Below are 26,879 nucleotides of genomic sequence, written 5' to 3'. Positions count from 1 at the left end.
CTCTGAAGAGAAGGAATGGGTGACATTTCGAGTCGAGACCCTTCAGACCAGGCCCGACCCGAAACGTCACCCCTTCCTTCTCTCCAGAGATGCTGCCTGTCCCGCTGGGTTACTCCAGAATTTTGTGTCTTCATTCGATTTAAACCAGCATCTGCAGTTATTTCCTTCACCTAGAAAATAATAACAGGAGTAGGCAGAATCAACATGAAAAGTCGCATTTGACAAATCTGTTGAAGGTTGCAATAAGATGCGGGCATACCAATTGATGTGTTTAGATCATCAAAAGACATTCAATAAGATGCCACAGAATAGATTTTTAAACAAACTTAGAGTGCACAATTCTGGCGGCAATATGTTGCTGAATATGAGAATTTGTTAACAAATAGATAATCATGTAGCAATAAACTGGTCATGTGCATCTTGAAAGCCTGTGGGTAGTGCGGTGCTGCAGGGATAGGTGTTGGGGCCTCAACTGATAACAATCTACACCCTCATCCAGGGAATGAGGATCCAGGTATGTCTTCATCCAGAGCGTAGCGAATTATTCAAATACATTACCAGAAGGACAGTAGAGGCGCAGTTATTCAGGCTATTTAAGGTGGAGACATTTTTTGGTGTTAGTTAAAGGAATCCATGAATATAGTTAACATAATTCCCTTAATTTGAGGTCCCAGAAAGTGTGGGTTTCATGGGTGGTTCCGTGCAAACAATGACAATCAGTAAATTAGATGTTGTGCTAGTCCCTTTCATCAATGATGTGCAGCGTTCTATTTTTATTGGAAGTCATGCATATCCAGTTTCAAGGAAATGTACATTTGTCCTTCATAGCCTTAGATTGCAATATCCTTTGCATCATTTGGAGTGGCTCATTGTTGGTACTTTCAGCCTGGCCCTAATTAAATCAGGTGAACATTGACTGCATGGACATCAACAAATGAATTCCCAGCTGACCTCAACTACTATACTGCAATGTTTACATCTTCTTAGAAATGTCTTGAAGATTGCACCCAAACCTTTGAGCTTTCTAGCTTTAAAACCCTCAGTATTCTTGGATCATCCTCTGCTCTATTAACAACAGGTGTAAATGCTTATTTAGTGCCTTTGTGTCACTTTTACAAAGCTTGTGTAATTTAAATGCTTGTGATGTGTGGGTAGAGCAAATGGCCTTCAAATTTAAAAAAAAATGCTCCTGGCTAAAAAAAAAATCAACATTTCAATGACCACATTCCTAAAAGATTTGAAAGTCCTACCTTTCATCTTCATTTTGTATACCATTACATTTCCAGTTTTCCCTCTCTCCTCCCTCCATTGCCACAAAGAATGATGATCTGAATTTATTAAGTGTCATTATCTTTGATTTTGAAGTTAAGAAATTAAAAGAAAAACTTGCTCCATGTAAGTGAAATATTGAAGTTCCTTTACTGACAATGTGGGTCCAGATAAAATCATAAAAGCATTAAATGGCAAGATATTCCATTATGGATATAATAGAGACAAACTTTTGCATGTATGGATATATCAAAATCTAATAATTTCATGCCAGTGTCAACGCTTTTTTTTTAAACATGTCTGTATATCAAAAGTAAAGATGCTATTTAATACATCCCCTGTTTCCTGTGTGACCCTGTCAAATAAAATAATTCAAGTGCAATGTCAAAGGCATACTTCCTTTTTTCCAGTCAACCATTTACCCTTTTGCCACTGGTGAAAGGCAACAAGATCCCTTTACAATGCCTCGTCTTTTTCAATAAATTTTGCATGAAAACACGTTACTCAAGCACAAAGTTGCCTGCTGTCACACTGGAAGTGTAATAAATGTTTAATGAAAACAACACCATACAGCTTGGTGTCAGACAACACCAATCACATAAGCTTGCTTTCATCTGAGTAGACACTTTAAAGAGGTCCTGTGCATGATTCATGCAGCAGAACTCTGTAACCTGTATGCTAATAATGTTAAATTAACATAAGGACTTCCTGCAGCATTGGAAGGTGGGGGAAGGGTGGGTGGGGAAAGAGTATTTAAAGGAATGACAGGTTGGTTGAGTTAAGGATGTTGTCAAACTGAAAACTGCATAATTTTTTGTTCACATGGAACACAACTGTCAAACAAGTGAAAAACATTAAAAAAGGTACCAAAGTGACATAACGACAGCATCACTCTGTACACTACAAGACATATTTGAAAAACATTAATTATTAACACACGCAGACGTGTTTGATCTAAATATTGTGTCTTCTTCACAAATAGAAAGACAGAATTTGATGTTGAATTCGTAAGAACTTCTTATGTTGAAAGTTAATACAATAGCGTGTCATCTACCATAGAAAATAGTGACAGGGAACATCAGTCCAATGAAGACTATCGAGTCGAGAACAAAAAAAAACATGCATTAAGCAATACAACCATACAAATGTTCTTCCTCACACTTCCATGCATTTTATTTGAAGGGTTTTCAAATATTTAAACGCTATAAAGGAAACATTTTGCACAATTATTGTAAATCGAGGGATCACACATTTTCTGGCTGTGTGACTGCAGCATGTTCCAGATGCATACTTTAATACTTAAATGCTTAAGAAATTAATCTTCTACCCTGAATTTAACAGCTTATGTCATATTCCTTTGTCTGTACTTTAACGTACACTCAATCTGAAATCAACTTTTGACAAAAATATCCACAAATAATTGTTAATACAATGTGTACTGCAAGGAACTTTGGTCATAAACTTCAATGAAGAAGTGACATGTTTGACGAATGAAGCAAAATGTCAAATAGAAATCACTGCATAAAGTGATGAAGCAATTAGTCTCCCCTCCCTGCACTTATACCTCATACCCAGCAAATGTTCTTTTAAAGTATATTTCCAATTCTCCTTAGAAAGTTTTAATAGGATATGCTTCCATCACCCTCAGGTAGTACATTTTAGATCACAATAGTTCATCAAATCCAACATTCTCATTAGTTCACTGGATTTTTGCCTAATTATTTTACATTTGTTATCCAGATACCAACACTCCGGCCAGTGGAAGCCTCCTTTATCTGATGGATATCATTCATAATTGAGAACACCTATACCAAACCTTCCATTGTATGATCTGTGCCAGCTTCTCTACATAGTAAAATCTCTCATCCCCAATAAAATCTCCATAAATCTCCAACAAGCCCTGCGAGGCTTTTCATTCTTCCTGAAGTATTGTGTCTGCAATTCAACATAGTACTCTCTAACTGAGGCATAATCAGTCAATAATGAAGGCTTACTATAACTTAATTGCATTCATATTCCAGTGAATCACCTCTTGGATCCTGCACCAGACCTGACATGGTGCAGCACTGAAGACCCCAATGATTTTAAGGGAGAGCATTGGACAAAGAGTTTGAAGGCAAAGTTAAAGATAAGTTAAATACATCTAAATGATTACAGTTCTGGTAAACTCCCATTGAAGAGATGTTGTAAAGGAGCAGTTCCCCAGTGGAAGCTATGATGCAGTCTCCTGCTCAGTAAAGCACTTGCCATGAAATATCTGCAGTGTACTCCTCATAGGCGTCGCAGCAAGCTTCGGGCAAGGAAACCTGGTTGTTAAACCTACATCAGCTTATCCGAGCTTAAAATAAGGTACACTCCTGGAAATGACTGGGAGAAATCAGTTACCAGGAGAAATCGACTGCCTGGAGAAAGGTTTTTTTAATTGGATTTATTTAAGTTAAATGTCTTCGATTCTTGCACATGTAGGCATACCTGTATGTTTGTGTCAGTGCGCACATTTTTCTTTAGGCAAATTTAATATATTTTAAATGTTATTTTCAATTTCCTTGAAACCGCTCAGCTCAAACATTTAATTTAAAAGTATGTTAGACAGTCATTAAGCATCTGGTGAGACCTCACAACTAACCACTTGTGTTGAAAAAAATGTTGTGCCTCCAAGTGCCGGGAATCTGTCCCCGGCAGAAGATTGCATTCTGGAAAATGCAGGAAGCAACAGTAATGTCCAGGGCGCCTATGACCAGTAATTTTGGGATCCAAGAAGGTTGATCTGAATTATTTTGAAGTGCTTTTCGATCCAGGTAGTTCTGCTATAACCTATGTTTCCATTACGCAAATTGGATAGAACACATATGAAAAATTAGAGAACACCATTTGCATTACGCGGGCCACATTGGTTATATCGCCATTTTGATATTGAACTAAAGAACCTCTTAAAAGGCACTTTGAAGTTGATAGGCAGAAAAAAGCTCTTGGATTTAAAAGTTATGGGGGGGGGAAAAAACTGTTTCCATGGAACCTTTGAACTTTTGTGCAATGATACTCTATTAATCATATATCTTTTTCAGCTTAGTCGCAAAGACAATTTTTTTGTCCTTTAAAAAACTTCTTTTTTTTTAAATCCTGTGGGAAAAATAACTTTGTCAATGCACGTCTGAAACTCTCTAGTTCCTAACCAACCCCCTTTTCCTCCATTGTTAGAATTGTCCTTATAATGCGATATTTTATAACACAGTGTTTCTTCGGAATGCAACTATCACATTGGGGCTGAACTACCTGAAACACGGTACTTATTTTACAGAGAAAGATTTGAATTTGAGTTCCAAAGAGTTTGTACTCGTGGTTTGCATTGAAGTACATTACATATTTATAAATTCCATTAATCCATAGATATGTGTCAATCGCTAAGGTTGGTGAACAGTTTATTTTATAGCAAGGATTGCATCCTTGAGATGGAAGCTTATTAATAGAACAAAGACTATTAAACATTAGCCTTTTATTCTTTTTTCCAGATAAATTTTGTTTTAATAGCAAATAACGCCATATTTATGATAACGGCTTGGCTAAGATTCTATTTGGCTAAGATCCAAACGTTCTACAGAAGATGCCATCTCCACTACGCTGCACACAGTACTCACTCATCTGGAAAACAAGAACACCAACGCCAGAATCCTGTACATTGACTTCAGCTCAGCCTTTAACACCATCATCCCACAGAGACTTGTGGAGAAACTAACCCTGCTGGGCCTCAACACCACCCTGTGTCACTGGATCCTGGACTTTCTGACAGAGAGACCGCAGTCAGTCCGTGTTGGCAAGAACACCTCAGGCTCGATCACGTTGAGCACCGGCTCCCCTCAAGGCTGTGTGCTCAGCCTGCTGTTGTTCACACTGCTCACACATGACTGTGCTGCTAGATTCAGGGACAACAGGATTATAAAATTTGCAGATGACACCACAGTGGTGGGACTCATCAGTGGAGAGGATGAAACAATGTACAGGGAGGATGTGAAACAACTAGTGGACTGGTGCGGCAACAACAATCTAGAATTAAACGTAGAAAAAACAAAGGAGATGATTGTCGACTTCAGGAGGTCGCAGCCCAAACACACACCCCTCAACATCAGTGGCACCACGGTGGAGAGAGTGGAGAGCATAAAGTTCCTCGGAGTGCAAATAACAGATAGTCTCACCTGGTCCAGGAACATCACTGGGATTGTCAAACGGGCCCATCAGCGACTGCACTACCTGAGGAAACTCAAACAGGTCTCACTTCCCACCAACATCCTCAGGACTTTTTACAGGGGCACGGTGGAGTCTGTACTCACGTACTGCATGAACACGTGGTATTCCAACTGTAACTGCTCAGACAGGAAGTCTCTGCAGAGGGTAGTGAGGGGAGCAGAGAGGATCATTGGTGTCTCGCTACCCTCGGTACAAGAACTGTTCCAGAGCCGCTGCCTGAAAAAAGCACTGAGCATAGCAAAGGACAGATTGCACCCACTCCACACATCTAGATCTCCTGCCATCAGGAAAGAGATACCGCAGCATCAAAGCCCGGACAACCAGACTGCTAAACAGCTTCCTTCCACAGGCTGTGAGGCTGCTAAACAGTCACTCCACCTGATTCTGCTGCTTTTGCACTGACAATTTAATAACTGGCACTGAGTAATAACTCTGGCACTGGCTCAGGTCACTTAAATCAGCTGCCCTGGACATTTTATGACTCTTTTTAATTGTATTTTAATGTTGCTTTTTTACCTGCACTTTTTAAAAAACTATTCATACTGTTTTTATCAGGAACTGGATTGTTTTTATTTATGTGTGAAATATTTAAGTTTTTATGTGCGATGCTCCGGTATTCCCTGAGAAACGTCTTCTCATTTTGCACTGTACAATTTGTTGCTTTGCATGATGACAATAAAGAATGATGATGAGTATTTAAAGGTTCAAGTTCTAAGAAAATACAATTGCTCTGTTTATTGACATATGATTATTTTCATATACCTTTTGAACTATTACCATGCATTTAGATTAATATGGCCCACAGTAAACAGGCATATGAACAAAACATATTTCAGTCTGATAAATAAATCAGGTGGGTAGATTAACAACGGTCCACAGGTGTTTTCTGTTACTCGAATTTTAAATCAAAACCTCGATGTTCCACAATTCATATCTTACCCTTTCTTATCACTTCGCGATTCCCTATCTTTTCCTTTCTCCCGGACCTTCTCCCGCCCTTTGTCTCTTCCTTTGCGTCTCTCCCTTTCGCGAGACCTGCTTCGACTGTAACTTCGGCGGCGGGTCGAGTGCTCACTGCTGTGACTGTGAGAGCGATGTCGATGGTGAGATCTTGAACTATGAAAAAGTTTTGAATAAAGTCAGTCAAAATCAGGTTTCTCAATACCATGCATCCAATCTGAGTTCTAATTATTTATCCAACGTATTCTCACACATGGTACCCAGTGTGTCATGTCAGTACAAAATAGACACCTTGTTGACAATTCTCCACAAAGTCCTCAACCTCGCCTGTGCCATCGGACATATGCCATTGAAATGATTTAAGAATAGATGATGGATAAATGTTCAGAAAGAATATGGTAGAGCTTCCATCTTGGGCTTAAACTAGATGCATAAACACATCTAAGAAAATATCTCAAGCATTGTTTTAGCACAAATCTAGGAACTTGACAATTGCCTACTTTTTGTTTTTATGGATATATCTGCAACTCTGGAACAATATGCTGAGATTCCAAAGAAATGCTTATATGATGACAGCTGTTTGTGAAAATCTAGTGAAGATTTTTCTAGCATTGATAGTTGATTGATTGATTACTTTATTGTATCAATAAATCAACTATCAATCAATCAAGCTGTTTGTGAAAATCTAGTGAAGATTCTTCTGGTATTGATAGTATACAAATTTGGTTATATGAAGCAATACCCTGAGAATATAAAAAATGCATTCTTCTCCAAAATGTTGAAGATATTCTATAAGCAAGAATGCATTTATGACAACACTCACACATTCTCTATATTAGCAGCTACATTGGATAGAATCTATGAATTCCATCAGCCAGTGTGCTGAAGATACATTTCTTGATCTGCAACTCTCAGGATATATTCTTTAATCTCTCGACTAAGGCTGGCATATAAAGTAACATTTCGGGGGGGTATTTTCAATACATGTTGAGCTTGTTATATATTGATTAATCTTTACAGTCTAACTCATTGAGGAATTTACATCACACATTTCAGTAGATTTACCAAAATACTTCATCACCATGGGTCAAAACACGGATAAAGGGAGACTTGATATGGTGACTGAAATTACTAGATTCCCAACCGAACTGACACTGATCTGACTACTTTCTGTAAGGAACCTCAGTATTACATAATATTTGTTCAAGTTTACAAAATACAGTAAAATCTCATTTATCTCGTATTTATGCATCCAGAATTCTCATCTCACCAGCAAACCTGGTCAGCATGGACGAGTTGTACGAGCCTATTTCCATGCAGTATAGCTATGACTCTATAACTCTTATTCCTCATCTATGAAACTTATTTGATGTCCTCTACAAATAACAGTGCCAAAAACAAACCTGTGCTCTCAGTTGTCACTGAGATGTTCACAACACCATCCCAGGCTCTTATGGGAACTGAAGAACTTTAGTCAGTAAAGGGCCTGTCCCACGGGCATGCGACTCCATGCGGCAAGCGCGACCTAAAGGGCCGGTCCACCCAGCATGCGCCTGCATGCGGCAAGCGCCTGCATGCGGCAAGCGCGACCAAACCAGAAGCGGGGGCCGCGCGGAGGTCGAGTGAGTGACATGAAGTGCGAGCGAAGTCCGGGGGAAGTTCGCGCGTGACTACGGCGTCGAGGCGGCTGCGGGCCGGCGGGCTGTTGCGCGCAGAATTTTTGAACACAGTCAGTTGTTCGGAGCCCCGCGCGATGTCGGGACCAGCTCCGCACAACTCCATACCGCTCCGGCGATCGAAGTGGGACCGGCCCCGCGAGGTCGTACGGCTCAAGCGACCACGTTAGGTAGCGCTTGCCGCATGCAGGCGCATGCTGGTGGGACCGGCCCTTTAGGTCGCGCTTGCCGCATGGAGTCGCATGCCCGTGGGACAGGCCCTTAAGAATCAGTTTTCACTTCCTCGTTTCAATTCTGTAGGACTTGGTATTTGGTTGCCATTAAAATGTGCCTCGTGGCAATATTTCTGATGTAAAACTGATGAACTGTGGACCTTTTCCACTATTGTTATATATTGCATATTCCTAATGGTCAGGAAGCTCGTGTAGGCTAGATTTTCAAGCCTTTGATTTTGTTTATAAATATTAATTTTATTTTGGACCATACTTGTCAACACTCAGCACTAAAACATATTTGAGGAACATGCATCATGCATATCAATGCTATCCTCAATTTGTTTCTCCATTTGGGACAAGTCATGGCATTCCTCGCTGTCTGAGGAATCCAAGCTGTGTTATGTTAGCGGTATTTACACAGAATTACAATATATTAAAGAGTTGCTCATTGCTGTAAGGTTATGAAACATCTGCCCAGAATCTTCCTCAGAGAAGCCCAAAGGAGTAATGCATGAACAATATCGACTAAACTTGCAGGATAAAAGCTGTTATGAAGTTTGATGGCTCATAAATAGATTGGCTGGAGGACTTCAAGATTCAGAACTTTTTTCTTCTTCATTTTGATAGTTAAATGTATTTAATACACAAACATTTAAACATACATGTTGTCACCATCTGGGAAGAATAAGAATTAGACAGTCCCTTGCTTTATTGTATGCAGCAGAAGTTCACGTTATTCAATCTCCTTTTGAAGCCATCAGCAACCATAAAGAAATGCAATATATTAAAAACATCTCGAATCAAATCAAACCTTTCACCACTTATAGGGTTTTTTCTCCTTGCCGAATTAAAGAATGTCAAAATTAACACCATGCAGCTGTGTACTGACGAAGGCATAAAAGGCATTGGCAGCACTTGTTGATGTACATTTCAACGATTGCTTCAGATTCTGAACCTAAGGCTTGGCATTTATTCAGGAATATTACTGATAAAGTGACAAAATGAATATCAAAATTCACTGAGGGATTAAAATTCCTCAAGATGCAAAAAGACCACTTTGTCACTTACGAAATATGCGAACACAACCAACATTCAACTATGACATTACTGCCTCAGAGTGGAAGACATTTTAAGCATTTATGGAAGAATAATTTAATTGCAGGTTTTAAATTGAAAATATTTCATTTGAAAATTAAACGGATTATTTTCTCTGGAACGGCATGGTTGAGGGAGACGCAATGGAAGTGTGCAAAGTTATGAGAGGCATAGATAGGGTAGACTTTCAGCTATTTCCTAGGAGAGAAATATCACATATTGCAGAGCATAGGTTTCAAGTGAAAGGTGCAAAGTTTAAAGGTGATGGTGTTAAGTAAGGTGGGGCAAGTTACATTTACACAGAAGGTGGTGGGTGCCTGGAACCTGCTGCCAGTGGTGGTGGTGGAAGCAGATACAATAGTGGCGTTTAAGAGGCTTTCAGAGAGCCACATGGAAATATAGAGTATGGAGGGATGTGGATGATGGTCTTCACAGAGACCTGGCTCAGCGCGCTGGTTCCCGATGGGGCTGTGGACCTGACCAACCGGTCACTGCATCGTGCTGATAGAACAAAGGACTCCGGTAAGAGCAAGGGTGGTGGGCTCTGCATCTACATCAACAATGACTGGTGCGCCAACCACACTGTAATAGAGAGCTACAGTTCACCAGACCTGGAATACCTACTGCTTAAATGTAGACCGTTTTACCTGCCTCGGGAGGTTACTGTGGTTATCATCATGGCCATATACATCCCACCACAGGCTAATGCTAACCTAGCACTAGCACAGCTGCACTCGGCCATCAGTAAGCAGCAGGATGCTCACCCCGACGGTGCCTTCATTGTTGCAGGGGACTTTAACCAGGTCGACCTACGTGCCACACTCCGCAAATTGCACCAGCATGTGCAGTGCCCTACCAGGGGCTCAAACACGTTGGATAAAGTGTACACCAACATCAAGGACGCATACAGAGCTCTCCCCTGCCCATCCCTGGGACAATCCGATCACCTCTCACTGTTTCTACTGCCTGCATACAGACCCCTCATCCGCAAGACCAAACCTGCAATAAGGACGGTCAAAATATGGCCCGAGGACGCAACCCTACAACTCCAGGACTGCTTTGATCGCACCGACTGGGACCTGTTTGCACAACAGGCTACCAGTGGCACAGAGGTAGACTTGGAGGAGTACACATCCACTGTGCTCTCCTACATCAACTGCTGTGTGGAGACTGGCACAGTGGACAAGCAAATAAAGATGTTCCCAAACCGGAAACCCTGGATGAACAAGGAGGTTCAGGATCTACTAAGGGCACGCAACAACGCCTTTAAATCCAGGGACACTTCTGCTTACAGTGCGGCCAGGGCGAACCTGAACAGAGGCATAAAAAAGGCCAAAGTCATCCACAGGCAAAGGGTAGAAGACCACTTCAATACCGCGGACACCAGAAGCATGTGGCAGGGTGTCAGGGACATCACTGACTACAAGAGCAGCCCCGCCTGCCCCCACGGTGATATCACACTGGCCAACGAACTAAACACCTTCTTTGCCCGGTTCGATACTGGCAACACCACCAGGTGTGGAATAACCCCGGCCATAGCAGAGGGACAGGCCTTAACACTGAGCACTCAGGAGGTACAGTGCGCTCTGCGTAGGATCAATCCACGCAAGGCTGCAGGCCCGGATGGTGTACAGGGAAGAGTATTAAAGGACTGTGCTGGACAGCTGGCGGAGGTATTCACGAGAATCTTCAATCTCTCTCTATCTCTGGCAACGGTCCCCAAGTGCCTGAAAACAGCCACCATAGTGCCGGTGCCGAAAAAGTCCAAAATCACCAACCTCAACGACTACCGCCCGGTTGCCCTGACTCCAATCCCCATGAAGTGCTTCGAAAGGCTGGTCCTCTCCCATATTAAATCCAGCATCCCTGCCTCACTGGACTCCCATCAATTTGCATACAGGGCAAATAGATCGACAGAGGATGCCATCTCTCTGGCCCTTCACACTGTCCTGACTCACCTGGACAGACAGGGCACGTATGTGAGGATGCTCTTCATTGACTATAGCTCTGCATTCAATACGGTCATCCCCACCAAGCTCACCACCAAACTCCACCAGCTAGGCCTCAGCTCACCGATATGCGCTTGGATCCTGAACTTTCTCACGGAGCGACCGCAGGCAGTGAGACTGGGCCCACACCTGTCCTCCACCATCACCCTGAGCACTGGCACACCACAGGGTTGTGTACTAAGCCCCATGCTCTACTCCCTCTTCACTCACGACTGTGTCCCTGCATTCGACACCAACACCATCGTGAAGTTTGCAGACGACACAACAGTGATTGGGCTGATCACCAACGGTGATGAAACAAAATACAGAGCGGAGGTGCAGAACCTGGCGGACTGGTGCGCCAATAACAACTTGGCACTAAACACCTCCAAGACCAAGGAGCTGATTATTGACTTCAGGAGGTCCCATTCTGGAGAATACGCCCCAATCTCCATTTATGGGGAAAGTGTGGAGAGAGTGTCCAGCTTTAAGTTTCTGGGCACTCACATTTCAGAAGACCTCACATGGTCCACAAACACCGCCGCGCTGGTCAAGAAGGCACAGGCAACGACTGTTCTTACCTGAGGACATTAAAAAAGACTGGTCTGCCCCAACAGCTGCTGACAACGTTCTACCGCTGCACCACAGAGAGCATATTAACGTATGGCATCTCTGTGTGGTATCTCAGCTGCACGGAGGCGGAGAGGAGAGCTCTTCAGCGCGTCGTCAACAGAGCGCAGAGAATCATCGGGACAGAGCTACCAGCCTTGGAGGGCATCTACCACACGCGGTGCCTCAGGAAGGCCGTCAGCATCCATAAGGACTCATCACACCCCTGCCACGGTCTGTTTCAACTACTTCCCTCCGGCAGACGTTACAAGGCCTTCTACGCCCGAACCTCCAGACTCAGGAACAGTTTCATCCCAAGAGCTATAGCGGCTCTGAACCGGCCCTAATGAGTGCCCCCCCACCCACCCCCTTTGGACAGTCTCCCTCAGATGGTCACGTCAATCAATTCAGCTTGTTTATTTATGTATTGTATTTATTTACCTTTCTTGTACATCAGTGGAGCTGCATACTAAATCTCGTTGCACTGACGTGCAATGACAATAAAAGATATATTATTATTATTATGATGCTCAGGCTGATGAGATTAGTTTGTCTTGGCACGATGTTCAGCACGGACATTGTGGGCCGAAGGGCCTATTCCTGTGCTGCATTTTTTGTCTGCTCTAAAATCTAGACAAGGAGAACTGATGCACAACATGCATCAGATTGGAATCAGGTAACAGGGCCGTGGTAGTGGTGTGCTTAATTTATGAGGATGCTCAACTTTGGCAACATTCAAATAAAATAAGGAATTTGGTTCATTGGAAGATTCTTGTAGTATGTGGTACAGGAAAATCTGAAGTCAATGATAATGAAAGTCAGTTATAGAATCTGAACTAGTGGGAGGCATGTAAAATCTTGGCAAGTGCACATGGCAGGACTGCACAGTGTATGTCATAAAGTCACACAGCAGGCAAGCAGACCCTACAGACTACCATATCCACACCGGACATTAGTACCCACTCGCTCCAAAGCTATCTAAGCCAGAACATGTTAAGTGATTGTCTGAAATCAGTGGGCACCCAGACCTGGAACCAGAACAAATATCCCAGTGCAAGTGCAGATGTCTTCAGCAAACTGCAGCAGAATGCATTGAAAAGTACATCAACCACGAGTGCTGATGTTGAGGATTTACACACCATGACATGCAGGCATCCCCAATTCAACAGCATTTAACTGCAGAATCAAAGCCAAAATTATTATCCATCCACTCAAAATCTGTTTTTGCAAATTACTACAATTGGAAGTTAGTTGAAGTTGAACTTCTTCTCACGTAGTTTTCAATGAATCAGAATGAGAAAAAGAATATTAGTTGAAAATGAGTTTAAAGCAAATTAAAATATTTTTTTCATGCTTTCTATTCAACTATCTGTGCAGCAAATATTTTCACAAGCTGAATCGCATTTTCATGACTCTTCCAACTAGCTTTCTGACAAACAATACAATCTTTTTAATGTACTGTCATCTTCCCACCATACTATCGATAAAGCAATCACTGTCATATAAATGTAGAAACCAGTTTATTTCTAATGACGCTACTACACGTTATTCCCTTTATCATGTAACTGTACACTGTGGACGGCTCGATTGCAATCATGTAATGTCTTTCCACTGACTGGTTAGCAGGCAACAAAAGCTTTTCACTGGACCTCGGATATAAACCAGAACTAGACTGTGGTCATGGAACACATTTTCTACAAAGATCACCACCAATGCAACCACTTAGGATATGGTATTGTTTTATTATCTGAAGCATTCTGGAAATTTACTGTATATAATTAAATGTGCGTTTCCTTCATCCAAAATATCAACCTTTCCATCATCATCTGCAGGTCATCCTTCCACTAAAAAATCTGTGACACCTTTTTCACCCTGCTTCTAATGAACATTGAACAAAATAAAAATATATAACCATTACACAATGGATTTCTAACACATATCTAAAGTCTCAAATAATGCAGTCTAATTTGACCCTTTATTACAAAATGCTAGCAACTAAATAAAAAAACAAGAACAAATGTTGATGATCCATTCAAAATAAAAGAAGTAAGAAAGTCATAGTCATAGAATGATACAGTGTGGAAACAGGCCCTTCGGCCCAACCTGCCCACACCGGCCAACAATGTCCCAGCTACACGAGTCCCACTTGCCTGCACCTGTCCTATCCATGTACCTGTCTAACTGGTTCTTAAACGATGGGATAGTCCCAGCCTCAACTACCTCCTCTGGCAGCTTGTTCCATACAACCAACACCCTTTGTGTGAAAAAGTTACCCCTCAGATTCCTATTAAATCTGTTCCCCTTCACCTTTAACCTATGTCCTCTGGTTCTTGATTCCAATACTCTGGGCAAGAGACTCTGTGCATCTACCCGAACTATTACTCTCATGATTTTGTACTTCTCTATAAGAACCCCCCTTATCCTTCTGCCCTCCATGGAATAGAGACCCAGACTACTCAACCTCTCCCTATAGCTCACACCCTCTAGTCCTGTCAACATCCTCGTAAATCTTTTCTGAACCCTTTCAAGCTTGACAATATCTTTCCTATAACATGGTGCCCAGAACTGAACACAATATTCTAAATGCGATCTCACCAACGTCTTATACAACTGCAACATGGCCTCACAACTTCTATACTCAATACTCTGACTGATGAAGGCCAAAGTGCCAAAAGCCTTTTTGACCACCTTATCTGCCTGCGACTCGACCTCAAGGAACCATGCACCTGTACTGCTAGATCCCTCTGCTCCACAACACTACCCAGAGGCCTACCATTTACTGTGAAGGTCCTGCTCCTGCCCTTGTTTGACGTCCCAACATGCATCATCTCACACTTCTCTGCATTAAATTCCATCAACCATTCCTCTGCCTACCTGGCCAATTGATCCAGATCCTGCTGCAATCTTTCACAACCATCTTCACTATCTGCAAAACCACTAACTTTTGTATCATCAGCAAACTTGCTAATCTTGCCCTGTATATTCTCATCCAAATCATTAATGTAGATGACAAACAGTAACGGGCCCAGCACCGAACCGTGTGGCACACCACTAGTCACAGGCCTCCAGTCCGAGAAGCAACCATCCACCATCTCCCTCTGCTTCCTTCCATGGAGCCAATTTGCTATCCATTCAGCTATCTCTCCTTGGATCCCATGCGATGTAACCTTCCAGAGCGGCCTACCTTGTCGAATGGCTTACTGAAATCTATGTACACGTCTACAGCTCGGCCCTCATTAACGTTTTTGGTCATGTCTTCATAAAAATCAATCAGATTTGTGGGACACGACCTCCCACGTACAAAACGGTGCTGACTATCCCTAATCAGCCCTTGCCCATCCAAATGCCTGTATAACCTATCCCTCAGAATATTCTCTAGTATCTTTCCAACTACAGATGTTAAGCTAACTGTCCTATAGCTCCCCGCATCCCTCTTGAAAAGAGGCACAACATTTGCCACCCGCCAGTCTTAAGGCACCTCTCCTGTATTTAAGGACGACTCGTAAATTTCAACCAGGGCTCCCACAATTTCTTCTCTAGTTTCCCGCAATGTCCTCGGATATATCTGATCAGGCCCTGGAGATTTGTGTACCTTCATACACGACAGTACCTTCAGTACTTCTTCGACGGTAACACTGACTGCTCTGAAGACACTTCCAGTGACTGCTCCAATTTCCTCCATCCTACTGTCTTTCTCCTTGGTAAATACAGAGGAGATATACACATTGAGGACCTTGCCCGTCTCCTGTGGCTCCACACAGAGGTGACCGCTTTGATTCCTGAGGTCCCACTCTCTCTCTCTCCAGTTACCCTTTTCCCCCTTACGTATTTATAAAATCTTTCGGGATTGTTCTTAATGCTACCCACCAGAGCATTAAGGACAATCCCAAAAGATTTTATAAATACATAAGGGGAATAAGGGTAACTAGAGAGCGTTGTAACCGACTAATGGTTGTAGCTTCGTGTCCATTGCAAACTGGCAGTGAGGAACATGCAAAATAATTATTCAAAAGGCTCTCTAGGGAGAAATATTTGAACCCTTAACAGTGAACCCTGAATCGATGAACAATCAAACATATTTTGTGGGCAAGAAAGGAAAGTATGAAATAATTACATGCAATGTACACAAACTCCCTAGTTCGCTTTTATTGCATCAACAAGAAATTATGCAAAATGAATCTTGTTGCGATTAACAAAATGAGATGGTTTAATACTTGTAATATCGACACATATTTTCATTACCCATAAGAACATCATATTTCGCTTGGGTAGCTTACACCCCAGCGGTATGAACATTGACATTTCTAACTTCAAGTAGCCCTTGCTTTCCCTCTCTCTCCATCCCCTCTCCCTTCCCAGTTCTCCCACCAGTCTTACTATCTCCAACGACATTCTATCTCTGTGCCGCCCATCCCCTGAAGAAGGGTCTCGCCCGAAACGTCACCCATTCCTTCTCTCCAGAGATGCTGCCTGTCCCGCTGAGCATTTTGGGTCTATCTTCATTGGCCTTAGTCGTAATGCAAAGCATCAAAGAAGAGCGACTTTCAAACCGTGCCAGTCTTTCTTTAACAGACTATGATGATGAAAATGAGTTATTGCGAATAATAGAAACTCTTCATTCATTCAATTTTATCGTCATAGTATATCAAATCTACCTAATTTTTCATTATAGTTTCAAACTACACCTTAAATAAGTCCAACATCTGAGCTTCAAGTACTTCTTGCTATAACTCGCTGCTTTCACATCTGTTTTTTTTTTTAATGCTTTGACAAATGCTTTCTCCAGTTACCTTGGAGAAGCTGATCAAAACTAAATTTTTAAAATGAGTCACCATTTATTTATTCATGGTAAACCTTTTAGTTACTAAACTGAGATCCCTTTTGTAAAATGTGGGCACAAAAGATTGCACACCTGTATTTAATGAGCAGAGTGCTCAAGATGTCCAACCCAACATTCCCTCTTTAACAATGATTTTATGATGTACTTCTTCATCGATGCAAGTGTGACCTGGTTATATACATTACAAAAGTAACCAAGTTTGAAAAGTAATGCAACTATAGAATAGAATAGAATGCCTTTTATTGTCATTCAAACAGACAAGGTTTGAACAAAATTTCATTCCTGCAGTCATGACATTACAAAAAAAGACACACACTTAACACAATTTACACAAACATCCATCACAGTGAATCTCCAACACCTCCTCACTGTGATGGAAGGCAAAAGTCTTATCTCTTCCCTTTGTTCTTCTCCCGCGGTCCAGCAGTCCAACTGCAGTGACGAGGCGACTGGGGCTCATGATGTTAATGGCCAGTTCTCACGGTGCGACCTGAAGCAAGATGTCACCCGAGTGAAGTGGTCGTGGTCCAGCACGAGTTCCGCACGATATAACGGGGGGTAGATAAAGAGTTCCCACGGTACTCGGCATTTCTGTTATTTGTGCGAGTGACTTGTCCGTCTCCTGATCTTTCCCGTTAATCTTAAATGAACATCGTGGACTGTAGTGTTGTTAATCACGTGGCACAAATGATGTAACTTTTTTTCACACACTATATTGGTTTTTTTCACCCGAGCTCTTTAATGAGCTGAAGAATAATCTGGTTTTTTTTAGACAAATGTTGTTTGGTGTGATGCACCTTCTCTCAATATGTGCAAGAAGTCGTCTTTTTATTTTGTCAAATAGGAATAAAGACTGTGTCTCACATTGACCGTGATGATTGTCTTATTTTATTATCTACTGAGAGGTGAAACTTTCAGTCTGAAGAAGGCACTCGACCCGAAACGCCACCCGTTCCTTCTCTCCAGAGATGCTGCCTGTCCCGCTGAGTTGCTCCAAGCAACTGGTGTCTATCTTCAAAGGACTGACCATCGGGCTGGATGTCGGGGCTGGCGTGTTGCGTTTCACAGACCGAACTGTCCAATTAATAGTAACAGATGGGCACTCCCTCTCAACCACATTCTCTTGCCTTCTCCCCATAACCTCCTGGCAGCCGCACTAATCAGGAATGTATCTATCTCTGCCCCTATTCTTCACCCTTTTGACAGTAGTTTTGTTTTATTGGAGACGCGGGAGACAGCGGATGCTGGAATACTGAGCAAAACACGAAGTGCTGGAGGAACTCGGTGCATTTTTGTTTAAGAAGGAACTGCAGATGCTGGAAAATCGAAGGTACACAATAATGCTGGAGAAACTCAGCGGGTGCAGCAGCATCTATGGAACGAAGGAAATAGGCAACGTTTCGGGCCGAAACGTTGCCTATTTCCTTCGTTCCATAGATGCTGCTGCACCCGCTGAGTTTCTCCAGCATTTGTGTGTGGGGGTGGGAGTTGGGGGCAGAGAGATAAGGCAGCCTGAAGAAAGGATCGCATGTCCATTTCCCTCCGTAGATGCTGCCTGGCCCGCGGAGTTCCTCCAGTCTTAGAAACTGCTTTAGACAAAAAGAGACACAAACTGCTGGAGTAAAATAGCTCAGCAAGTGAGGTACCTGAACACTCAAAAATGAAAAAGAATGAAAATGTGATTATTTCACCTCCCTTCAACTATTTTGTGTTTCAGCATGAGGGATTATAACATTAGAGACATTCATCTTGTAGTGATGTGTTAATGAAGAATTGCAGACATCAATCTGATAGTAAAACATATATTTATTTAACAATGAGGTAAAACAAGCACTGACAATCAAACTGCTCAGTTACTCACCGTTCGCAGGAGTTCCCACGGTACCCGCAAGAGTTATTACGGCTATCGCACGGGCCACTGCGTTCATACAAAGTTGCAACGCTCACCAAAAAGTGCTCAAGGCACTCTTGGAGAAATTCAAAAATGTTTGAATTTTCTCCCGACCTTACCAAGTCACACGACTACCTGCCGTTAGCGCCACGGAGGTCCTCGGTGGTCCATGAATGCCGTACTGCTATCGCAGAAGGTTCCCACGATGTTAAATCTTGTTAAGTCTTGCTTCAGGTCGCACAGTGAGAAAGCCCTTTAAAGCCCCCGGCTGGCGATGGTAAGTCCTGCGGCTGTTTAAGTCGTGCCGGCGATGTTAGGCCCCGCTCCATTTAAACCCCGCGATTCCGGCGGGAGAAGTTGCCGTTGCCGATTTTCCTGTCGACCAGGCCTGCGGCCGGAGCCTCTGAAGCTCCGAAGTCGGGTTGCAGCCGCACGCCACCACACCTCTCCCCGCTCCGAAGTCGGCCAGCTCCGCGATGGGTTTATTTGTCATGTCCCCGATAGGACAATGAAATTGTTGCTTGCTGCAGCACAACAGAATATGTAAACATAATACAGAACAGGAGATAATAGTTCAGTGTGTTTATATACCATAGACCATATATATATACACAATAAATAAACAGATAAAATGTAATATGCTGTTATTATTCCGAGTTTGGAGTTTGGTGATGGACCCTCCACCACCTCCACTTTAAATTCCATTTAGAATATTTTTGGAGGACCAGGAAACCAGAAGCAAGAGTTACTCCAGGGAGTGATTCTGCGTTGGTTTTCAGTGGACGCAGCGAGGCGGCGACCGGACAGCAATGGCGGCCAGATCTCCCACAATTCAAAGCGAGGGAGAAAGTGCCCAGCGCCGAGCAGTTGCCGTGGCATTGCACACGTGCAGGGCATCCGATGATGTGCTGGCCGTGGTTGTGCGCATGTGCAGGGGGAAGGATGTGCTGGCCATAGCAGTGCGCGTGTGCAAGGCGGCCGGCCGTGCCTGCGGATGAGGAGCAAGCGGAGACGGAGAGTGACAGAGAGAGAAAGAAAGAGAGAGGGGCCTGCTCAGAGTTGAACGGCAGGTGTCCTGCCTTGACCGGAGGCCCCCTAGATTTCGAGGCCCTGGGCTTCAGATTATGAAGCCTAATGGTAAATCGGGCTCTGCATTTTGGTCACTGGTATTCTCAATTTCAAGATTCAAGAGAGTTTATTGTCATTTGTCCCAGATAGGACACTTAAATTCTTACTTTGCTTCAGCACAATATAGTAGGCATAAATAGATACAGAACACATCAGTGTTACCATATACCATTGAATATATATAGACACACAAAAATAAGCAGATAAAGTGCAATGGGCTATTAATGTTCAGAGTTTTGTTAGAGTTGAGTTTAATAGCTTGATGGCTGTGGGGAAGCAGCTATTCCTGAACCTGGATGTTGCAGATTTCAGGCACCTATACCTTCTACCTGAAGGCAGCGGGGAGATGAGTGAGCGGCCAGGATGGTGTGGATCCTTGATGATGCTGTCAGCCTTTTTGAGGCAGCGACTGCGTTAGATCCCCTCGATGGTACGGAGGTCAGAGCCGATGTTTGGACTGGGCAGTGTTTACAACTTTTTGCAGTCTTTTCTGCTCCTGGGCGCTCAAGTTGCCGAACCAAGCCATGATGCAACCGGTCAGCATGCTCTCTACTGTGCACCTGTAGAGGTTCGAGAGAGTCCTCCTTGACATACCGACTCCGTAATCTTCTCAGGAAGTAGAGGCGCTGATGTGCTTTCTTTATAATTGTGTGTTCTGTGTTATTTCTAATATTCTGTGTTATTTACCCATTGTATTACAACTTGATACAATTTTGATCTTACGAAAGTTGATTGTATATTAACATACGATTACAACAATGATAGCATGCAGTGAATTTTACCAATTGTCTTCTTATTGGAGTAAAGCAGTGAAGAGCTAAGGCCAACGGTGAAGAAGATTGTCAAAGTTAAATAATGTGGAGGAATAACATGAATGGAGATATATTCACTATATGTAGGCACAAAATGCTGGAGCAACTCAGTGGGGCAGGCAGCATCTCTGCAGAGAAGGAATGAGTGACGTTTCGGGTCGAGACCCTTCCTCAGTCTGAAACGTCACCCATTCCTTCTCTCCAGAGATGCTGCTTGAAACGTCACCCATTCCTTCTCTCCAGAAATGCTGCCTGTCCCGCTGAGTTGCTCCAGCATTTTGTGTCTACCTTTGATTTAAACCAGCACCTGCAGTTCTTTCCTACACCTATTCGCTGTAGGAGTGCCTTTCAATCCTCAACAGGTATGCAATAAGATGAAATAGAATACACACTCCTTGTAGATCGTGAAGATAAAGTAACAGTGTGGTTTGACTTGAAAATAGTCCAGATAAGAATCAAGAAGAGTATTTACAAGATATCTAGTAGTCAGAAACTGAAGAAAGTCAAAGGTCATTAGCAGTATTCATTTAAAAAAATCATCACAGCATGGCAGAGAGATTGGATGCTGGAAAAGGTAGAGGGGGTCACATGCAAGCTCTCTTTTGCATGCAATCTAACGCTGCTGTACAAACATTACATGTCCTCCTCAGGTTGTCCCTTGTACATCAGAGACAAAATTAAGGGTTTTTTTAATGTAAAAAAAAAATGCAATCAGACACTTCTAAAGAAAGCTTTAACTAGAGAAGATGGTTACCTGAAAAATTAGATGCAATGTAGATAACTGGCAAAAATATATAAATAAATACAACAATGAGCAGTTATTGAACCATATGCAATTTTAACGTTCGTTAGAATTGAGAATGGCATTAAGAAATTGCAGATGGAAGACAAATTATTTTCACTGACCCAGCAGCATTGAAACTGAACTCTGAAGGTGGTTTCTGAAGATTGCTTGAGGGGATGTGCAAAAAACATTCATAGAAGAATAATTTAGCTTCAAATAGTTTAATAGAAATGTCCAACAAAAACAGTGTCCTATTAGAAGCCAAATAGTTATTTTGTGAATGTTTTGTACATCCCCTGCAGCAATATAAAAATAAACCACCTTCGAAATTCAGATTCTGTACTGCTCGAGGAACAACTACCTCCTCATTTATAATGCGGCACGGCCACAAGGATCTAAGCCACCTTCAGCAGCAGCACGACATTAAAAGAACAGAATTAATATACCTGATCATTATTAAGATTTTTAAAAACCTGCAGCACCGCAGATAATTTGAGCAAACAAAGTTCTGAAAGCCTGCTATTTTACTCATTTTTATTATGACATTTAACAGCAAAATCATGATTTATAATTTTTTTTAATTCCAGAATTTTTACATGAAAATTTTACCAAACCAGAGTTGCCTGTTATAGAAATATTAATTTGAAAATATTTTATAAAATTCATGTCAACAGATCCATTTGCAATGAAATATTGCAAAAATACACTCACTGTCATTAGTTAAATGTGAATTTATTTCTGTGTCAGTTAGAAAGTGTGTCAATTCAGATCTGTGGTTAATAGTAAATTAAATTCAAATTAACAATGAGTATGTAAATGGGGCCACTGTTCAAAAATCTTGAAATGTTTCTTAGATCTACATAGGTCCATATGGCACCATGGGACTTTGAAAATTCAGTCCTTCCCTCTCTAAGTTTCAAATTCACCTGCTTCCCTTAATAAGGCAAATACTAAATGCAACTTAGAACTGTAATTGTAAACCACATATAATCAGGTACGTTTAAGACCATGCAGAAATTCCCTTATTCCTTATGTGTTTACGCTAATCATTAAATTCTAAATAGTCTAGTCAATTTACAGTAACTGCCTAAACAAGTGATAATTTGCTAATTCTTCACAGGTAATCAGCTGAAAATTGGAATACAAGAACAAAATTAGTTGTATTAAATTTAACAGCTGTTCAGTTCACATAATTAGTTTTACTCGAACCATCTGTATTTTGACATCACAGAAATGTACTCTCGTTAAAACAAACCAGAACAAAACTTTAATGTGCACTGGTATTATAAAATTTGTATTTAACTAGCAAATGTGTTTTAAAGTACATACAGTACTGATTTGTAGATTTATATTTATTAAGTGTCTGAAAATCCAAAGACTTCTATAAACTAAATTTATAGCTTACATGTGAACGGTTTTCCCTAACACTTTGATAATTCAGGTCATTTAGAATTCAGCAGTTAGGAAGGAAGAAGAAAAAAAAAGAGAAAGCAGATACACCAAAAGAAAAAACACATGGACAATTATATTTAGAACAGACTCGTGACAGAAAACAGATACACATACCAGCACCAAAAGGAAACTACACTTAATTAAATGTATACTTGCACCTGGAATCCTGCCTTAATAAAATTCAACTGTTAATTTCTAATGTTTTAAAGGAAATGAGATCATCATTTTGGGCATTGTACTTTGCATTCCAAATACCATCATGCTAAATCATTTACGCAAAATTAGAAGCCCAAAGAAACAACAAAAATTGCAACAAACAATAAAACTCACTAAATGAATGAAGATTTTTTTTTAAATATTTCAATTTAAATTAGCACATTAAAATTAGTTTTGGGTGTCAGTCTAGTGTGTAAATGCAGCAACACTGATACAAGTATTTTATAACCTCTAATTTTGATTAAAATGTAATACAAATTGATATTGCATATTTTAACACAGGCACGGGAGGTAAGAATTCTCATGCTTTGTGTCGTGATTTTGTTGGTTATCTATATTTTACACAAATAATCTTATCCTCAACACATTCTAATTACCTTTTATAAATAACTGACTCAGCCTGATATCCAATCCTCATGCAAACAATTCTTACCTTTTAAAAAGTTAAGCTATCAGAAGCAGCTTCATTCAATTAATGCAATAGGTTTCTTATTCAATTCTTTTATTTTTCTCAGGTCAGAAGAAAATTCTATCAAATCGCAAAACTCTTAACTCGGGACTATTTCAAGACGAGCAGATTTTTCAAACAGATTTACATCAGCTGTAGTTCAACATAAAACATCGACGGAAGCAAAGCACCATACAATGGTCCAGCTTTTAAACTAATAACCGGAATTCTTATTCTCATTCTCATTCCACAATTGCCAGTTGTTCAATATAGGTTAAAGATTGATACTAAGCTGGAGTATCAAACTAGATGTTTGCACTGTGACCAAACATCCTCTCCCATTCACAAAGATGACTATGTGAAATATGCACAAGGAATAAAAGAACATTTATCAATTGGATGTAATTTATGATTTGATGCCTTCGCTTATTCAAACATGGGGTGATCCATTGAAATGAGAATTTTATTCTGAGGTAGTGCCACTACTCTCCATCATGCTGAAAACCAGAGGAAACAGAACATTAAATAGACTTGGCATAGTATCTTGAGAATTAACAATTTATGTGGTAATTCAGAATAACTAATTGTACTAAATAACTAAAAGCTGAGAAAAAATTACAACTGTATGCAACAGTTGGGTACCAATTAGTTTAAGAATGAATCATTACATTTCTATATGTGCTGTTGAATTCCCTTCCATTATACAAACGATTGACAGAAAAAGAACTTCAGAATTCCCAGTAACAATAAATTTATATAAATATTGCAGTAAAATAACAGAAACATAATAAGTTTCCCACAGAACATGAAAATCTGCCTGTAATTTAACAAGAACCCTAAAGCAAACAGAGTTGGAAGTAATTCATGGACATTATTCATTACGAGTGGACAAATGTTCAGAAAGGAATCCGTAAAATAGTGCGTTAGCCACACCATATGAGGCATGTGATTCGCATGGCCACAATTGCAGTGTTTTTTAGGCTGTACATTAACTTTACATTCTATGCATATTTCCAAGCATGAATGGGCAGGAATTACATATGATGATTTTCAATTTAACAACAAAATATTTGCTGCACCTACAGCATAATTAAAAATAGAGAGAAGCTTCAGTTTATGTGGTAGAATAGATGGAGCTCTGATCCTCAAGTGATCGAGATATAAAATTACTTGTAAATGAGGGAAGTCGCACGATGCACTTCCATTTTGGATTAAACATTATAGGTCCAATAATTGAACATTTGAGGTTTTAAATTTCGAAAGGATAAGGACAACAGCTCAAGGATCATCTTCGACCAGATATACTGGTCGTAAACTGGTCATAATGATGTAATAAAAATGAACTGCAGATGCTGGTTTATGTCTAATGATGTTGCTTTTTTTTAAATTCACTCATTCAGATAAGCGGCACCAAAAAGATTTTGTGACCCTCTGCTGTGGGCCAATGCTAAGAATTCAAATTTCATTCCATCTACGTCTTTATCTATCAAATGTCAGCTTACTTTCCTTGCGAAACATAGACATAGAAAATAGGTGCAGGAGTAGGTAATTCGGCCCTTCGAGCCAGCAGAATCAGTACCCTGTTCCTGCTTTCTCCTCCTATCCCTTGATTCCGTTAGCCCTAAGAACTATATATCTAACTCTCTTGAATACATCCAGTGAATTGGCCTCCATTGCCTTCTGTGGCATAGTATTCCACAGATTCACAACTCTTTGGATGAAAAAGTTTTTTCTCATCACAGTCCTAAATGGCCTAACCCTTATTCTTAAACTGTGACGCCTGGTTCTGGACTCCCCCAACATCAGGAACATTTTTCCTGAGTTCAGTGGTAAAGTTGTCCTTTATAAATTTTATAGGGTCTTGGTGAAAATTCATCTGGAATATTGTGTGCAGTTTTGGTCTTTTTATTGACAAAAAAGGGCTTACCATAGAGAGACTGCAACAAAGATTCACTGAATCAATTGGCAAATAAAGGAAAACTGCTGGAGAAACTCAGCGGGTGCAGCAGCATCTATGGAGCGAAGGAAATAGGCAAAGTTTCGGGCCGAAACCCTTCTTCAGACTGGAGGCAAATAAAGGAGATATCTAGCATATAAGAAACAGAGGAGGTGATAATTTAACCCTCAAAGCCTGCTCTGCCATTCATCACGGAGAACTTCCCCATGAATATGCCGCAGAGAACAAAGGAGGTCCCTGTGTGGGGAAACCAGCATGAGGGAGGGGAAAAAGGACAAAGGAGGACCTGATGTAGGGAAACCACCATGAGGTGGGGTGGGATAACAAACAAGCACCCAGCGAGGTGGGGGGGGGGGGGGGGGGGGGGGAACAATGGAGGACCCAGCATGGAGATATTGCTGGGGGGGGGGGGGGGTTTGTGGAGTTCTGGGATACTTTGTTGGTGCCCTTTACGTAGCGACTCTTTGCATACCTTGCCTGCGTATGCAAAACAAAGAATATCACTGTGGCTTGTCACATGTGACAATAAAGTATCATCCATTCTTTATTCTTTCTTTTGATTCCCTTAAAATCAAGAAAAACAGCAATCTTTATTTTGTTTGAACAATAATCGAGGCTTCTTATTCTTTCCTCAAAAGGCAAACCGAACATTCCTCAAACCGATCTGGTCAATCTTGACAGAGCAAATTCAGCCTATGTTATTTCCTTTGGAAGGATGGGAGGCTTAACAGACAAATTTCAGTGGATATTTCTTCCTTTCATGAAATGCAAAACCAGGTGTCACACACAAAATAATAGGTTGACCATTTATGAAGAAATTCCTATGGAGTTCTCAATAGTCGACTGCTGGGGAGGCTCAATCATTGAGTTCATTCAAGATGGAGATCGTTACATTTTTGGATTTTGAGGTAATCAAGGGACAAGAGGGGTAATGCATGAAAATAGCCAAAAGGTAGATCAGCCTTGATCTTGTTTAACGGGGGAGCAGGCTCAACAGAGTTGAATGGTAGCCCAATCCTGCTCCTACCTATATTCTAATCTCACTCCAACCTCACTCCGTCTCATTTGGATTATCTATTGACTCAAACATGGCTGGTAACTTCTGACACAGAAGTCACATTACAATTTCCCGGTATTATTGACCATATTGAAATATGGTTCGGGTGAGATTGGAAAATTTGTTCACCTACCAATTATCTGCAATACAAGTTAAGGCAGCACCCATTTAATGCAAGGAGCAATGCCCAGTACATATTCAGACTTTAAATTTGATTAAAACAAAGTGATTCTTCAGAGA

General features: G+C 41.3%; 1 protein-coding gene across 3 annotated transcripts in view; it reads right to left on the bottom strand.

The window, feature by feature from the left end:
* rsrc1 (arginine and serine rich coiled-coil 1) overlaps positions 1–26,879 on the bottom strand; it is a 287,203-nt gene that overhangs the window by 225,538 nt on the left and 34,786 nt on the right. For all 3 annotated transcript variants that reach the window (XM_033031151.1, XM_033031150.1, XM_033031149.1), the window contains one exon: positions 6,451–6,627. In XM_033031151.1, coding sequence (XP_032887042.1) covers positions 6,451–6,627 — 177 coding nt within the window. The remainder of the gene's footprint in view (positions 1–6,450; positions 6,628–26,879) is intronic.

This window comes from Amblyraja radiata, chromosome 13, assembly GCF_010909765.2.
Source record: "Amblyraja radiata isolate CabotCenter1 chromosome 13, sAmbRad1.1.pri, whole genome shotgun sequence".
Classification (NCBI taxonomy): domain Eukaryota; kingdom Metazoa; phylum Chordata; class Chondrichthyes; order Rajiformes; family Rajidae; genus Amblyraja; species Amblyraja radiata.
Note: the sequence above shows the minus strand (reverse complement) of the source record. Positions and strands in the feature narration are given on the sequence as shown.